The sequence below is a fragment of the Neomonachus schauinslandi genome, chromosome 6 (assembly GCF_002201575.2).
Source record: "Neomonachus schauinslandi chromosome 6, ASM220157v2, whole genome shotgun sequence".
Lineage (NCBI taxonomy): Eukaryota > Metazoa > Chordata > Mammalia > Carnivora > Phocidae > Neomonachus > Neomonachus schauinslandi.
This window is the reverse complement of record NC_058408.1, coordinates 93618516-93636844: the sequence shown is the minus strand read 5'-3', so window position 1 is coordinate 93636844 and position 18329 is coordinate 93618516. Positions and strand designations below refer to the sequence as shown.

General features: G+C 37.5%; 1 protein-coding gene across 1 annotated transcript; it reads left to right on the top strand.

Moving 5' to 3' along the window:
• The first annotated feature begins 1401 nt into the window (after nucleotides 1-1401).
• Nucleotides 1402-1869, top strand: LOC110589523 (60S ribosomal protein L21-like). Its single transcript, XM_044916478.1, has one exon. It carries the CDS (start codon nucleotides 1402-1404, stop codon nucleotides 1867-1869), a length of 468 nt encoding a protein of 155 aa, XP_044772413.1.
• Nucleotides 1870-18329: the final 16460 nt, after the last annotated feature.

Below are 18329 nucleotides of genomic sequence, written 5' to 3'. Positions count from 1 at the left end.
AATTACTAAATAACATAGCTTATCAATATGCATTTCCACCTAAGAGTTCTCTTGCTTCACATTTTCACAAACACTTGTTATGGTTAAATTTTTATATATTATGGAAAATTTGATGAGTGTGAAATGATATTTCATAGCAGTTTTCATTAACGCTTCCCTAAGTACTAATGAGGTCAAGCATTTTTCATATGTTTGTTAGCCACTAGAGGTTACTTCTTCTGTAATTTGATCACACAATTTGTTTCTAGATTCTCTACTGTGTCATTTATGTAAATCTTTACTGATTTTTAGGCTCTCTTTATTGTGGATCTTAATCCTTTATGATTAACACAAATCTCTCTCCCAATCTGTGGCCTGTATATGCATGCTTTTTCATATCCTTTGAGAAACCAAAATTATAAATTTTATTATAACTCAGTTTATAAGTCATTTTCTTTAAAGTTTGCTATTTTTGTCATGTTAAAGAAATCTTTTTCTACCCCCAAAGTGGTAAAAATACTCTTTCATTATTTTCTTCTAAATATTTTAAATTTGAGGTGTGTGTATGATGTTGACTGATTTTATGTTTGGGTGGTAAGGGTCTATTTTTCACCAAATCCAATAACCAATTTCCCTAGAAATATTTCCTCTAGGTTTTCAAATTTGCTGCCAGAGAGTTGTAATAACATTTGCTTATTATTCTTTTAATCTCTCACAGTAATGATAATTACATCTCTTTTTTATTTCTATTCTTATATATATTTTTGCTCACTCTCCTTTTACTTAGCTATACCCAAAGGGCATTTTTTTAAAACTGGTTTTCCAAAAACAAACCCTCCCCCCAAAAAAAGCACCAGGATCATCCTTTCAACACTTTTGAGAGAATTATTTCATATTTTTGTAACTTTAGGCTAACTTTTGTTTAAAAATTCCTTTCTCCCTTATTCTTTTAGCTTGTTAATGGTTTTATCATAATTTCTTTAAAACTAAGTTCCTTTATTATTTCTTTTTTCTTTAAAAATGGGATATTTAAAACTGTGTTTTTCAGATAATAACTTTTTTGTATCTGAAAGATTTTACTATGAAGGATTTGACTTCTTTTTACTTTCTAGGTAGTTTGTAAGTTCAGTTTTAATTTCCTCCTTGAACCAAGAGTCATTTTGACATGTATTTCTTAATTTCCAAGTTGTTAAGGTATTTGTAGTCACCTTTATATTACTTATTTCCAATTTTATTGGATTGTGTTAAAAAAACATAGCCTATAAAATTTCTACTTTTAAAGTCTGTTGCACCGATTCCTTTTAAGAGACAATAAGATTCTATGCCTATAAATAATAAATAATTCAGTTCTTATTAATTAATAATAAGTAAATTCAGGCCTTTCATTCAGCCGGAACCACCATCTTCCTGTAATTCGCCAAAATGACCAACACAAAGGGAAAGAGGAGAGGTACCTGCTATACGTTCTCTAGGCCTTTTAGAAAATATGGAGTTGTTCCTTTGGCCACATACATGCGAATCTATAAGAAAGGTGATATTGTGGACATCAAGGGAATGGACACTGTTCAAAAAGGAATGCCCCACAAATGTTACTATGGCAGAACTGGAAGAGTCTACAATGTTACTCAGCATGCTTCTGGCATTGTTGTAAACAAACAAGTTAAGGGCAAGATTCTTGCCAAGAGAATTAATGTACGCATTGAGCATATTAAATGCTCAAAGAGCCGAGATAGCTTTTTGAAGCGTGTGAAGGAAAACGATCAGAAAAAGAAGGAAGCCAAAGAAAAAGGTACTTGGGTTCAACTGAAGCACCAGCCTGCCCCACAGAGAAGCACACATTGTGAGAACCAATGGAAAGGAGCCCGAACTGCTGGAACCCATTCCCTATGAATTCATGGCATGATAATGTAAAGAAAATAAAAGACCTCAAGACTGTAAAAAAAAAAAAAAAAGAGAGAGAGAGAGAGAAAAGTAAATTCAGTTTACTGTTTTTACAAGCCCTAAAGGCATTACATTTTTATTTCTATGGAATCTTCTACAGAACCTCTAAATTCCAAAAATGATATATTGATGTGTTCCTCTGTTGTGATATGTTTAACAAGCAGTCCTTCTGTTTCTAAAGGTTCTTCCTTCATATTTAAGCTTTTATATTGCTTGGTGTAAACAGATTTACCTTGAGTCTACCTTTTTCATAACCTGTACCTTTTATCATTATAATGTCTGCCTTACCACGTTTACACATTTCAGCCCTATCCTGCAGTTATATTGCTACTTCTTTTCATTTTTAGTTTATATTTGTTTTATCTCTTTGTTTATTCTTTAATTTCATACCTTTATTATTTTGCTTTAATATTTTTGCTAAATAGTGTATTGCTGGTTTTTTTTAATAAGTCAGACTGTATCTTTTAATGGCAAAATTCAGTTCATCATATTTAGTGTAGTCGTTGATGTTGATACATTTGATTCTTTTCTATCCAATTTTATGTCTATTATTTATTTTCATTTGTTATTTTCTATTTTTAATTTGATCAAGCTGCTATTCACTCCCGTTAATCTTTATTCTGGTTTTACTTTTCAAGTCAGTCTGACAGAATGTTGTTTTACCACTGAATTTAATACAATCACTTTAGTATAATGGCAGATGCAGTAAATTCCAATCTTTCCATCTTTACATTAAGACATTTTACTTGTTTTGTCTGATTTTTGATTTGATCAACCTGATTTTCACTTTTATTGCTACATATTCCAGTTTTATCTTTAAAATTAATTTGACAGAATGTCTTTTAATGGTAGAATTTAAGCCATTTAGATTTAGTATAATGGTGGCGGGCGGAGCAAGATGGCAGAGGAGTAGGAGACCTGGATTTCGTCTCCCCTCAGGAATTCAGCTGGATAGGGATCAAACCATTCTGAACACCTACAAACTCAACAGGAGATCGAAGAAAAGAATAGCAACAACTCTCTCATCAGAAAAGCAACCACTTTCTGGAAGGTAGGACGTGCGGAGAAATGAATCCGAGGCGATATTCGGGAGGACAGACGGCGGGGGAGGGGCCTCCGTCAGCCGTTTCTGGCAAGTGATAGAGCCACGGAGCACAAAATCGGAACTTTTAAAAGTCTGCTCCGCCGAGGGACGTCACTCTGGTGGCTAAGCGGGGGATGGAACCCTCCGGGACAGTGTGGTCTCAGGACCCTCGGGGTCACAGAAAGACCGGGGGTGCCTGAGTGTGGCAGAGCTCCTAGGTAACGGGGCAGGGAAGCCGACTGCGGGGCAGAGCCCAGGTGCGGGCTCTCAGCTCGGGGTTGCCATAAACCGTGATCCATGGCACAGTCGGGCCACTGCTCCTCCAGCAGGGACCCAACAAGCGGCAGATCGGGGAAGACTCACTTTCCTCCCCCGGGAGGAGCCGCGCGGGAATGCACCGCAGAGATCTGCTGGGTTTGGAGACTCCACCCGGGGTCCGGTGCCAGAGATAGAAACGCGCGGTCATAGGCCGGGTGCGCACAGAGTGCGGCCGGAGACCGGGGAGACAGGAGTGACTGACGGCTTTTCTCTGGGGGCTCACTGAGGAGCAGGTCCCCGAGTTCTCGGCTCCTCCTGGGCGGAGATTGGAAGGCCGCCATTTTCACTCTCCGCCTCCAAAGCTATACGGAAAGCTCGCAGGGAACAAAAGCTCCGGAGAGCAAACCCGAGCAGATTACTTAGCCGGGAGAGGGCAAGGGCGGGGCAATTCTGCCTCCGGCAAAGACATTTGGAAACCACGGCAACAGGCCCCTCCCCCAGAAGATCAGCGACAACAGCCAGCCAAGAACAAGTTTACCGATCAATGAGAACGGCAGAACTCCAGCGCTAGGGGAATACTGCACATAGAATCCATGGCTTTTTTACCATGATTCTTTAGGCTTTCAAAGTTAAGTTTTTTTAACTGTATTTTTTTTTTTTTGAATTTTTCTTTTTCCCTTTTTCAACCAACATCTTATCAATCCCTTTTTTTAAAAAACATTTTTATTTTCATTTTTAGCGTCATATGCTATCCCTTCATAGTAGTTACCCGTATTTTTGGCATATATATATAAGTTGTTCTCTCTTAAAAATTTTGAGATAGTTTCTTCTAACAGATTAAAATATACCCTAAATCTCTAGTATATGGTTTTTTCTACTCCCCTGCCTGATCACATTCTCTCCCTTCTTTTTTCTTTTTTTCTTTTTTTAAATCCTCTTCTTTCTTTTTTCAAACAACTTCTTATTAATTCCTTTTATAAAATTTTTTATATTTTCCATCTTTACAGTCATATTCCATCCCTTCATCATATCAACCCTTATTTTTGTACATATGTAAGTTTTTCTTTCTTTAAAATTTCGGGAGGCACTTTCTTATAAAAGACCAAAATACACCCCAAATCTAGTGTGTGGCACTGATCTATATACCAGCCTGATCATATTTGATCACATTCTGGTTTTTTTTGTTGTTGTTGTTTTGTTTTGTTTGTTTTTATCTTTATCTTTATCTTTTTCTTTTTTTTCTTCTTCTTTTTTCTCTCTTTCCGTTTCTTTTTCCACTGCTTCAGGTCTTTTCTGATTTCTTTAGAGTATATTTTCTGGGGATGTTGTTACTCTGCTAGCATTTTGTTCTCTCAGTAATCTATTCTCCTCTGCACAAAATGACAGACGGAAAAAATCACCTCAACAAAAAGAACAAGAGGTAGTACCGACTGCCAGGGACCTACTCAATACGGACATTAGTACGATGTCAGATCTAGAGTTCAGAATCATCACTTTAAAGATACTAGCTGGGCTTGAAAAAAATATGGAAGTTATTAGAGAAACCCTTTCTGGAGAAGTAAAAGAACTAAAATCTAACCAAGGAGAAATCAAAAAGGCTATTAATGAGGTGCAATCAAAAATGGGGGCACTAACTGCTAGGATAAATGAGGCAGAAGAGAGAATCAGTAATATAGAAGACCAACTGATGGAAAATAAAGAAGCTGAGAAAAAGAGATAAACAACTACTGGATCACGAGGGCAGAATTCGAGAGATAAGCAATACCATAAGACGAAACAACATTAGAATAATTGGGATCCCAGAAGAAGAAGAGAGAGAGGGGCAGAAGGTATAATGGAGCAAATTATAGCAGAGAACTTCCCTAATTTGGGGAAGGAAACAGGCATCAAAATCCAGGAAGCATAGAGAACCCCTCTCAAAATCAATAAAAATAGGTCAACACCCCGACATCTAATAGTAAAACTTACAAGTCTCAGAGAAAAAGAGAAAATCCTAAAAGCAGCTCGGGAGAAGAGATATGTAACCTACAAGGGTAGAAACATTAGATTGGCAACAGACCTATCCACAGAGACCTGGCAGGCCAGAAAGGACTGGCAGGATATATTCAGAGCACTAAATGAGAAAAATATGCAGCCAAGAATACTATATCCAACTAGGCTGTCATTGAAAATTGAAGGAGAGATAAAAAACTTCCAGGACAAACAAAAACTAAAGGAATTTGCAAACACAAAACCAGCCCTATAGGAAATCTTGAAAGGGGTCCTCTAAGCAAAGAGAGAGCCTAAAAGCAACATAGACCAGAAAGGAACACAGACAATATACGGTAACAGTCACCTTACAGGCAATACAATGGCACTAAATTCCTATCTTTCAATAGTTACCCTGAATGTAAATGGGCTAAATGCCCCAATCCAAAGACAGAGGCTATCAGATTGTTTAAAAAAACAAGACCCATCGATATGCTGTCTGCAAGAGACTCACTTTAGAGGCAAAGACACCCCCAGATTGAAAGTGAGGGGGTGGAAAACCATTTACCATGCTAATGGACACCAAAAGAAAGCTGGGGTGGCAATCCTTTTATCAGACAAATTAGATTTTAAACCAAAGACTGTAATAAGAGATGAGGAAGGACATTATATCCTACTTAAAGGGTCTATCCAACAAGAAGATCTAACAACTGTAAATATCTATGCCCCTAACATGGGAGCAGCCAATTATATAAGGCAATTAATAACAAAAGCAAAGAAACACATCGACAACAATACAATAATAGTGGGGGACTTTAACACCCCCCTCACTGAAATGGACAGATCGTCTAAGCAAAAGATCAACAAGGAAATAAAGACTTTAAATGACACACTGGACCAAATGGACTTCACAGACATATTCAGAACATTCCACCCCAAAGCAACAGAATACACATTCTTCTCTAGTCCCCAAGGACATTCTCCAGAATAGATCACATCCTAGGTCATAAATCAGGTCTCAACCAGTACCAAAAGACTGGGATCATTCCCTGCCTATTTTCAGACCACAATGCTTTGAAACTAGAACTCAATCACAAGAGGAAAGTCAGAAAGAACTCAAATACATGGAGGCTAAAGAGCATCCTACTGAAGAATGAATGGGTCAACCAGGAAATTAAAGAAGAATTAAAAAAACACATGGAAACCAATGAAAATGAAAACACAACTATTCAAAATCTTTGGGATGCAGCAAAGGCAGTCCTAAGAGGAAAGTATATAGCAGTACAAGCCTTTCTCAAGAAACAAGAAAGGTTTCAAGTACACAACCTAACCCTACACCTAAAGGAGCTGGAGAAAGAACAGCAAGTAAAGCCTAAACCCAGCAGGAGAAGAGAAATAATAAAGATCAGAGCAGAAATCAATGAGGTAGAAACTAAAAGAGCAGTAGAACAGATCAACAAAACTAGGAGCTGGTTCTTTGAAACAATTAACAAGATTGATAAACCCCTTGCCAGACTTACCAAAAAGAAAAGAGAAATGACCCAAATCAACAAAATCATGAATGAAAGAGGAGAGATCACAACCAACACCAAAGAAATACAAACAATTATAAGAACATATTATGAGCAACTCTACGCCAGCAAATTAGATAACCTGGAAGAAATGGATGCATTCCTAGAGATGTATCAACTACCGAAATTGAACCAGGGAGAAATAGAAAACCTGAACAGACCTATAACCACTAAGGAAATTGAAGCAGTCATCAAAAATCTCCCAACAAACAAAAGCCCAGGGCCAGATGGCTTCCCAGGGGAATTCTACCAAACATTTCAAGAAGAATGAATACCTATTCTTCTGAAACTGTTCCAAAAAATAGAAATGGAAAGACAACTTCCAAACTCATTTTATGAGGCCAGCATTACCTTGATCCCAAACCAGACAAAGACCCCATCAAAAAGGAGAATTACAGACCAATATCCCTGATGAACGTGGATGCAAAAATTCTCACCAAAATACTAGCCAATAGGATCCAACAGTACATTAAAAGGATTATTCACCACGACCAAGTGGGATTTATTCCTGGGTTGCAAGCTTGGTTCAACATCAACAGATCAATCAATGTGATATAGTACATTAATAAAAGAAAGAACAAGAACCATATGATCCTCTCAATAGATGCAGAAAAAGCTTTTGACAAAGTACAGCATCCTTTCTTGATCAAAACTCTTCAGAGTATAGGCATAGAGGGTACATACCTCAATATCATAAAAACCATCTATGAAAAACCTACAGCAAATATCATTCTCAATGGGGAAAAACTGAGAGCTTTCCCCCTAAGGTCAGGAACGCGGCAGGGATGTCCACTATCACCACTGCTATTCAACATAGTATTGGAAGTCCTAGCCACAGCAATCAGACAACAAAAAGAAATCAAAGGCATCCAAATTGGCAAAGAAGAAGTCAAACTCTCACTCTTTGCAGATGATATGATACTTTATGTGGAAAACCCCCAAGAGTCCACCCCAAAACTGCTAGAACTCATAAAGGAATTCAGTAAAGTTGGCAGGATATAAAATCAATGCACAGAAATCAGTGGCATCCCTATACACCACCAACAAGACAGAAGAAAGAGAAATTAAGGAGTCGATCCCATTTACAATTGCACCCAAAACCATAAGATACCTAGGAATAAATCTAACCAAAGAGACAAAGGATCTGTACTCAGAAAACTATAAAATACTCATGAAAGAAATTGAGGAAGACACAAAGAAATAGAAAAACGTTCCATGCTCATGGATTGGAAGAACAACTATTGTGAAGATGCCAATGCTACCTAGAGCAATCTACACATTCAATGCAATCCCCATCAAAATACCATCCACTTTTTTCAAAGAAATGGAACAAATAATCCTAAAATTTGTATGGAACCAGAAAAGACCCCAAATAGCCAGAGGAATGTTGAAAAAGAAAAGCAAAGCTGGCGGCATCACAGTTCCGGACTTCCAGCTCTATTACAAAGCTGTCATCATCAAGACAGTATGGTACTGGCACAAAAACAGACACATAGATCAATGGAACAGAATAGAGAGCCCAGAAATGGACCCTCAACTCTATGGTCAACTCATCTTTGACAAAGCAGGAAAGAATGTCCAATGGAAAAAAGACAGTCTCTTCAACAAATGGTGTTGGGAAAATTGGATAGCCACATGCAGAAGAATAAAACTGGACCATTTCCTTACACCACACACAAAAATAGACTCAAAATGGTTGAAAGACCTCAATGTGAGACAGGAGTCCATCAAAATCCTAAAGGAGAACACAGGCAGCAACCTCTTCGACCTCAGCTGCAGCAACTTCTTCCTAGAAACATCGCCAAAGGCAAGGGAAGCTAGGGCAAAAATGAACTATTGGGACTTCATCAAGATAAAAAGCTTTTGCAAAGCAAAGGAAACAGTCAACAAAACCAAAAGACAACCGACAGAATGGGAGAAGATATTTGCAAATGACATATCAGATAAAGGGCTAGTATCCAAAATCTATAAAGAACTTACCAAACTCAACACCCAAAGAACAAAGAATCCAATCAAGAAATGGGCAGAAGACATGAACAGATATTTTTCCAAAGAAGACATCCAAATAGCCAACAGACACATGAAAAAGAGCTCAATATCGCTCGGCATCAGGGAAATCCAAATCAAAACCTCAATGAGATACCACCTCACACCAGTCAGAATGGCTAAAATTAACAAGTCAGGAAACGACAGATGTCAGCGGGGATGTGGAGAAAGGGGAACCCTCCTACACTGTTGGTGGGAATGCAAGCTGGTGCAGCCACTCTGGAAAACAGTATGTAGGTTCCTCAAAAAGTTGAAAATAGAGCTACCATCCGATCCAGCAATTGCACTACTGGGTATTTACCCCAAAGATACAAAGTAGGGATCCGAAAGGGTACGTGCACCCCGATGTTTATAGCAGCAATGTCCACAATAGCCAAACTGTGGAAAGAGCCAAGATGTCCATCGACAGATGAATGGATAAAGAAGATGTGGTATATATATACAATGGAATATTATGCAGCCATCAAAAGGAATGAGATCTTGCCATTTGCAACAACGTGGATGGAACTGGAGGGTATTATGTTGAGCGAAATAAGTCAAACAGAGAAAGACATGTATCATATGACCTCACCGATATGAGGAATTCTTAATCGCAGGAAACAAACTGAGGGTTTCTGGAGTGGGGGGTGGGGTGGGAGGGATGGGGTGACTGGGTGATAGACACTGGGGAGGGTATGTGCTCTGGTAAGTGCTGTGAATTGTGCAAGACTGTTGACTCTCAGATCTGTACCTCTGAAACAAATAATGCAATATATGTTAAGAAAAAAAAAAAAGAAGAAGAAGAACAAGGTAGCAGGAGGGGAAGAATGAAGGGGGGGAAATCGGAGGGGTAGACGAACCATGAGAGACTATGGACTCTGAAAAACAAACTGAGGGTTCTAGAGGGTGGGGGTAGGAGGATGGGTTAGCCTGGTGGTGGGTATTGAGGAGGGCACATTCTGCATGGAGCACTGGGTGTTATGCACAAACAATGAATCATGGAACACTACATCTAAAACTAATGATGTAATGTATGGGGATTAACGTAAGAATAAAAAAAACTGAAAAGAAAAAAAAACATTTAGTATAATGGCTAATATACTCAATTCCATTTTTTTCATCTTTCTGTTAATATATTGTTTTACTTTCTTGTTCTTTATGTTTGCTTTTGGTTAACCAAGTTTTTATTCATCCCAGAGCTATTTATTCTAGCTTGTCCTCTGTAAATGGGGAGTTCTGTTTTACTATTACATTCCTTTTATAGGCTTCTTACCTTTCCCCATGCACCACATATACTTTTTTTTTTCTAGAATTACCCTTGAAGTATGTCTCTCCTGTTTAAAGAATTCTTGTTTAACATTATAACACCCATGCACAAAAAAAGTCTAGGTTTTATCAAATTAGATATAACTACTAACTATAAATGTATATATATGTATGTTAACTGAAAGTATCATTGCTCACCACTTACTTCCTTTACTGTCCTTCCCCCCCATGTTGAAATTTACGTTCTAATTTGCATGTTGTTGTGTTGTTATTGTTGTTAAATCCCTTTTTGAATATTTTCCTCTGAGGGGTAAATGGATCATGTATTTTCTCAATTCTTATATATCCATAAATAGTTCTCTATCACCCTTAAAGTGAATTGTATCTCCCCCGGTAACAGGTTCTTAAGATACTAGAAGAAGGTTAATCTATTATTTTGTAGCTTCCAATATTTCAGATGGAAAATCTGAAGCTAGTTACATTATCTTCTTTTGTTGGTACTGTTAATTTTTTTAATGCATATATATATTATCCTGAATGCAGACAAGAGGTTTCTGGGGGTAGGGTAGATTATTAATTTATTTAAAGTAAATAATGTGCCAGCTCCTATGTGCTCCAATCTCCCTTTTCTGGGGCAATACTATAAAAGTTAAATGTCACCTATATATACAGTGTCTCCATTGTAGTGAAGACTATTGAAAATATGGATTTCTACATTACACAGGAGAAAGAGGCAAAGTCTTTCTCCTTCTGAGACTGTCTCCTTGGAAAAGTAATGAAAGATTCTGAGTTCTTACTCTAACCCTTTGGAATGTAAATAAATCTCTCCAGGGAAAAGATAAGACCAGAGCCTCTAGCTTTGCAACCTATGGGTTTCTCCCAGCTCCTGGTGTCATTTCCCCTTGAAATATAAGTACATGCCTCCTACCTCTGCAGAGGTAAATATTTCTGGAGTTCTTACTATCTAACTAGTTATAAATTAACCTTTTTTTTAATTTTCTTTTTTTAATTAAATTTTATTTTATTATGTTATGTTAGTCACCATATAATACATCATTAGTTTTTGATGTAGTGATCCACGATTCATTGTTTTCGTATAACACCCAGTGCTCCATGCAGTACGTTTAGGCTTTTTTTAGGGCAGGTCCCACATTTCAAAAAAGTTTATTCAGACAGCTCTAACTGTGCATAAACATAAAAATGTTTTCTCTACATCCCATAGGTATTTATTCTTTGTTTGCATGCTTAAGAGGGTTCTATGTATTCTTAGAATTCAGAATTCTGCCAACTTATGTCCAAAAATATATCTGGTCTTATCAAATCTGCCCAAATTGGTACATTCTCTCAATCTACAATTCAAGTATTTATCCAGTATGAGGACTTTCCCCCCTATTATTTGTTTAAATAACTGCCTCTCCTTCGTATGATCCTTTTTCTTTTTCTGAAACAGTGGTTACTCACGTTTGTTCTAGATGCATCATCTAGGTCTTTGCTTTCATCATGGTTTCGAAATATTTCTTTTACCTCATCTTCCAAGGTATTAATTTGAGATACAATTAAAAATTGATTCTAAAATAAAGCAATATTTTAAATGTAAAGAATTGAGGGGTTTTGCTATACCCCAATCTCCTTAAGTGTGTTTATGATTTTTCTTGTTAAATTGTTAATAGTCTCTTTTAGCAGATCTATTTGATATTCCTCTCTCTGGCTGCTGAGCCCCTAAATTTGTTATCTTCTTTTTGTCAGCTCGCTGATATTCAGGTATGGTAGTTGGAGCACCCTAACTAGCAACAAGCCTATAAGTAGCAAAAGGTAAAATCTTCCATATTCCTTGGGCCAACAGTAGCATAGCAGATGGCTGCCAGTCACTCAGTAGATAACATGAGGGAGTCAACTTGTTCCCCAGTTTCCTTGCATAGTCCCACCTCAAGAATGGGAAAACCTGGCTCACCCATTCATCTCCTCCTGGATTTACTGAGGACTAAAGAAATCAGGCAAGTTCATATAGGGCTGATACTAACCTTGATCAAGAGTCAAGATCTGCTACATTCAGATCTTCTTCCTAGAATTCAATGATTTTGGCCCATGAAGGAGAAAAACAATTCCAGCTATCTTTGTCTGGATTCCCTTCTAGGGGCCAAGACAATTACTGCTAGCACCAGTAGCTGCTTTGTTCAAGAGTAGAAGCTGGATTAGGGTCAGGAGGGTAAGCAAAGTACAAACCTATTTCCTGAATGAAGGGAATGGTAGTTGAGTCAAAGAAGCTGGATAGATTCAAAGACATAAGGAGGCAAAATGAACAGTGTTAAACAATGGTTGTAGGTTGGGAGTGAGGGGGAAGAATTAAGGATAATCAAAGATTTCTAGTTTGGAAAATTAGTTGAGTAAAGTAATCACGAAATAAGCTATTTCTCTCCACTAAACTCTCATTACATCTTGGAGTTCATTTGCTACTGAATTTTCTACGGTTCACGTCGTATTCTTTGAACTACATATCTTCTTTGAAGGGGTGAAATACCTCTAATGACTGTCAAGTAGAGAGAAGGATATTTTAAAATATTTTTACCCACAGGCCTGCTTATGGGTATTTCCCAGATCACAGTTTCCAAATGCATTCCCCCAATATCAGCCCTATCCATCATCTTGCTGCCTGTTAGGCCAATGCCAGCTGAGAGCCAGAGAATAATATTGTTGGCATAAAAAATCAATCCCAATTTGAAGTTGAGAGGTTTTTTTTTTAACTTCAGGTAAAGATGCACACCATGACAACTGTGATAAATTGCTTGGCATAGTGGTACTCAGAGTGCAATTTTATAAACCTAGCTTCAGCATTTCAAAGTGTACTTTCAGATAGGGTTAATAAAGCCAACGGGATTACTGATACTTAATCAGTATGAGGAGCCTCACTGCTCACAGGTTCAAAATGCAGTCTGTCTTATCTTCTTATTTGTCACCATATGCCTGAGAAAGCATGGGATGCACGCGGTTTTCGCTCTTTCTAAAAGTTACAAGACTATTCTATTAGCTTACTTGAGAGTTATATTTATCCATGGTCTTTTTGAACAGGAACTGTTTTTGAAGTGGAAATAGATGATGTGTCCTTGTCAGTACTGGACTCTCAAAATAATAATAACAACAACAACAATAATGTTGTAACATCAAAAATGATAAACAGTGCAGAGAAAGATTAAAGGCCGGGCACTAAGAAATCCAGCTAAAGGAGTGGAAGATAAAAGGAGAAAAAAGTAACTGGGCAGACAAAATTCATTCTTTACTACAATAAATCCTAAACAAGAGGAGAGTTGAAATGTGGAGTAGCTCTTAGTTATTTCCTTATTTATTCTCTATATTATTCCATAAAGAATTTAAGACTCCTCACATGAACTGGGAAAGATAACATAAGGGGAAAAAGTAAATTAAAAGGAATGTAAAACAAGGATAAATGTGTAAATCTGAGTTAGAAATAAGCTTAATTGTAAAATAGATACTATAAAACCAACGTGCTTGCCAAAGAAAGTGATAAGGTTGACTGAGCTTTTCAGTAATCAACTCTAAAAGGGAAACTTTGTGGTCAGTCACACAATTCCCACTACCTATCTGATAGAAACTGTACAATTTTTCAGGAGCCCCATGATGATTCTGGCGGATAACGTCAAGCAGGACTATCTCCAGAGATTCCTTGTAGAGTTGGCTATGCAATGTAATAACCCACATCCCAAACAGCACCCTTACACAAAATAAAATGTGAGATTCACAAAACTCTTTCTTACCTCGTCCCTCAGCTAATGTGGGGAAACTAGAAAAAGTACATTTTAGTTTGCAAAAATAGTTTACAGAGGGTGCGGAGTGGCAAAATAAAGCAACAATCCTCAAGTGTTCAGAAATTCTCAGTCTAAACACAATGTGATGCTGCACTGCCCTAGTGCTTCTGGTCTTCAGAGAGTTCTCTATGACCTTTCAAAAGCAGACCTCTGATACCAAGTGGTTTTTGAAACAGTAAGAGGAATGTTAACAAAAACTCAAAAACAAACAAAACACACACACACAAGAAAACAAACAAACCCTGATAGTTTGATGGTGAACTAATGCCTAAATTCAACTTCTTTGGGGCCAGCTATCTTTGGCTATGTTTCTGATTTTCCTAAGATGCTAAAAACAAACAAACAAACAACAAAAAAAATGGGTCTGGCACCAGGTTGGGGATGGGACAGAGGGTAAAAGCCTCACGAGGCATTTACAACCTACAGTCTATAACTCAGGACAGAGGATTGCTCATTTTGAAGGAAAATTCCCAGGTTGGGCGTCAGAATCATTTAACAAAAACCAAATTATCTATTATTCTTAAACCAGAGAGTATAGAAGGAGAGATTTCAAGTTAACAAGAAAGGAAGACCAAGGAAACAGAACTAACATTTTCTGAAGCTGAAGGTAATTTTGAATGTTGGAGAAAGAAGCAAGAGAAGGCCAACAGCAGAAAAGGGGGATAGAAATTTGATTACTATTTACAATAATCTTTAAAACTAGATAATGACAGATCATCAATACTAGGTGAGAAAATTCATATTAGTAAATATCAAAATAACAGAGTCGGGACAGTATGTGAACAGATTACTACAATTTGCTTTCTCATATCAGCTCTCCAAGGTATTACCAGATCTTTATAAAGATGTGCAGATATTGCGTACCTCTTCCTTCTTCTCTAATCCTAGGTGCTAAATGCAGAAACCTGAGCCAAGGATAAAATTGGGCAAAGGGGGACCTAAATAATTTTACACTGCCACTTGAAATTTTGTAATCTGAATGAATGCGGCGCAATTCATTTTAACTTCCTTGTCCCTCTGCTGTCACTCTAGCTTTACCAATTTCTTCAGCCATTAACTGATTTTACCTACTGGCAAAAAAAAAATATTCATGAATCATATTTAAAACTAAAAGGCTGAAAAGAAATGGTCTTACCCATGGCCCTAAGATCTACTCTCCATTAGAGCTAATATCAATCTTAATCATGTTGAAGGCCAGACGTCCTTTGATCAATGGTATCTAAGCAACTATCACGAGTAACTGTTCAGAACACAGAGATAAGAGCAATGATGGAGACCAATCTCAGAGCCACGTTTCAAAGTGCATAAAGAAAGCAATGACAAAAACAAAACAACAGAGACTAGGGTGTGCAGGAATCTGAATTATGTAATTTGAGTATCTATTTCCCAGAAGCACATTTTTTCATTTAGAAAACCAAACCAAAAAATAAAATAAAATAAAAAAAAAGGAATGGGTTAGCCTAGCAATTAAAGAAGAGCAATTTCCTGCGTTACGACCTGGTCTAAAGATTTCAGAATTTCCAATTTAGAAGTCTAAATTTGAAGCATTTTAGAAGTCAAAATCACTTGCAAGCCATTAAGGATGAATTGATTTTCTAATACAACAGCAGCAAACTAGAACCACTTCCTACTGCTTTGAGAACTCCTCCTGTCATCAAATTCTGGCACTAAAGATTAAGAAACTTAAGAAAGAGTAATTATAAGCTTCTAATTGCACACCTTGTTCTTAAAGATTACGTGGTCATTCTGAGACTGAGCAAACATTTTGGAAAGGCCTTACCAGGGAGTTGCATATAAGGTTTCCTTCAGAATCTCAGTCCTACTCCTGTCTTAGAAAATATCTTACTGAAGCATTTGATAAAACCATTTCAACATCAGTGTGCTTGCTCTGCCTTTTTCTAAACAAAAGCCTCATCGCAGGCAATCATCCCCAGCCAACCAGTCGGCTTTTCACCATGCAACCTTCTAAATATTCTCTCTGTAGCAATGTTTCTAAATCGGGCTGTTTTCAACAAGATACTAATAGTTGTTCTGTGAGGAAAAAAATAAGTTTACATAGTCGACTAAGCTTGAGGCTGGTTGGTAAAACAAACTTAAATAGATTTCTTGATTACAGGATTTCTCTTGAGTATTTAGCCTCTCCTCCAAAAAGAGGCATCATTTAGCATCAGCTAAGCCCCTCCTCCCTTTGTTGTTACCCAGAACACTATTTTTATCTTTCAAACTTAATTCCCATGAATCAACTTAGGAAGAATATCTTTAAAAGACAGCAATAAGAAAGAGACTGTAGGGTAGGCACAGTGCACCTCAGTGAGTGAAATGTGCCTGTGTTACAGACATGTGCTGCTTGAAGCTTTATTCCACAAGCTGATTCTACCTAATGACCAGCTTCTCAACCACCCTAGATGCAGAAACCTGACCTTAGGGCTCTGATGCCCCGTGTTCCAGGAATTAAGCCTGTTTCATACCCCTAGTGAATACCTGTCATCTTCACCATTTCACCAACCTCAGTGAAGAGATGGGCTTGCCATCTGTCCCCATCTTGCTCTGGGTATGACAGTCCATCACTATATGGGTGCACAGGGAAGTAACCTATCAGATTGTCAACTACAACCTGGTTGGGTTGAAAAATGCCCCTTAAGCATTAGGCTACCTTATTTTGAGAGTGTTAACTGCTGTAGGTGGAAACAATGAGCATGGATGAGAAGGCAGGCCTGCCGGCTCTCCCAAGCTGTTTTCTGAGATATTTACCAATGAGGACTCACCATGATTCCAACATCCCTCTAGAGGTGTCAAACAACAGTCCAGTTTAGAAACACTCAGGAATTTGGGAACTCTTGGGAAATAAGGATAAATTTTGCCCAATGAGAATAAATTTTTATTAGAATTTAACAAAAATATATGCTGGCCAACAGAACCAGGAAATGGTGTCTGGAGGTTAACAAGCTTATCCAAGGTCACACCTCTGGCACTCTTTCCAACACACCATGTCATCTAGTCCCTTTAATTTTTCTCTTCATTCAGGTAAAGTCCAATGTCCCTTCTTCACAGAGTCATGCCTAACCAACTTCTCTAAAGCATATCTATTCCCACTGACATATTTTTACTTCATACCAATCATCACAATTTGAAATTCTTTTATTTGTTTGTCTTTAGTTTCTATCTTACCCCATTAGAGTAGAAGTTTACAATGCAAGTATCTTATTCTTTTTGTTCTACTTTATCCCAAAAACCCAAAACAGTGCCTGTCACTTATTAGAATTAAATTAAACCTGACGATCAAGGAAGAGAAAGCCACACTTCCAGTTCGCAAAACTCCTAATTCCCAAGAGAGACCTTCTCTCATAGCAACATTAAGTCTATAAAGGGAAACTGGGATATCTTAGTCCATGGGAACTTTTAAGGATATAATCACCTGCCTGAAATGATTAAAGGGCTCTTCAATTTGGAGGCAGAAGGCTGAAACTCATGGCTGTCTAGGGGACCATCTGTTTATATCTATACTAACAAATCATTTCTATTCACCTTTTGCAACCCCAGTCTTGGATCTCTCTGGCTTCTAGCAGTTAAAAGGACCCAGACACTCTTCCAAATTTCTATCCTGATGAATTGCCTGGTGCATCTCATAATATTAATGCTCATGATTTTAGTTGACAACAGTTCTGGTGTAATTGTTTAATTAATTAGTGTGGGACTCACACTGCTCACCTGATTTGTTTCAGAATATTTTTCATGATAAAAGAGATACAGCAAGAAAATAATTTAAATACAATGAAGTAAAACAAATCTTTAAATCATTGCAATTATTTGAAGGGTTGGGGAATGTAACAGGGTTATGTCTTTAAAACCATAAAAGACACTGAACTCTAAGAACAAACTGAGGGTTGCTGGAGGGGCAGTGGGAGGGGGGAAGGGGTAATTGAGTGACAGACATTAAGGAGGGCACTTGATGTAATGAGCACTAGGTGTTATATGCAACTGATGAACCACTAAATTCTACCTCTGAAACTAATAAAAAATAAATTACAAAAAAAAAAAGTGAAAACTGTAAAATGCTATAAGCTCTTAGTTATTCTGCATTCCTAATATGAAATCCCCAGGTAGTTGGAAATGTGTGTACTACTGACAGAGTACTTTTACTTTTAACCTGGCTATGAGAAAAATCAGTATGAAATGTAAGACAAGTTTGCTTAACATAATGATCAAAGAAATATAATAGAGGGCAAGGATTTAGGGCCTGTTAGGTTTAAGAAAGGAGGTTCAAGTTTGAAAAGACAAATAATAAGGATAGACCAATGGCCCATGATTTAATTTTATGAATGTATCCTAATGTTGTCAGTCAAGCCATCTCCTTTAGTGCATGAAGTGAAAGATAAACTCATAAGATTTACTACACACAGTCCCCTCTGCTATATC

Coding starts and splice junctions, on each gene's coding strand:
- LOC110589523 (XM_044916478.1), top strand. CDS start 1,402: ATGACCAACACAAAGGGAAAGAGGAGAGGTACCTGCTATACGTTCTCT.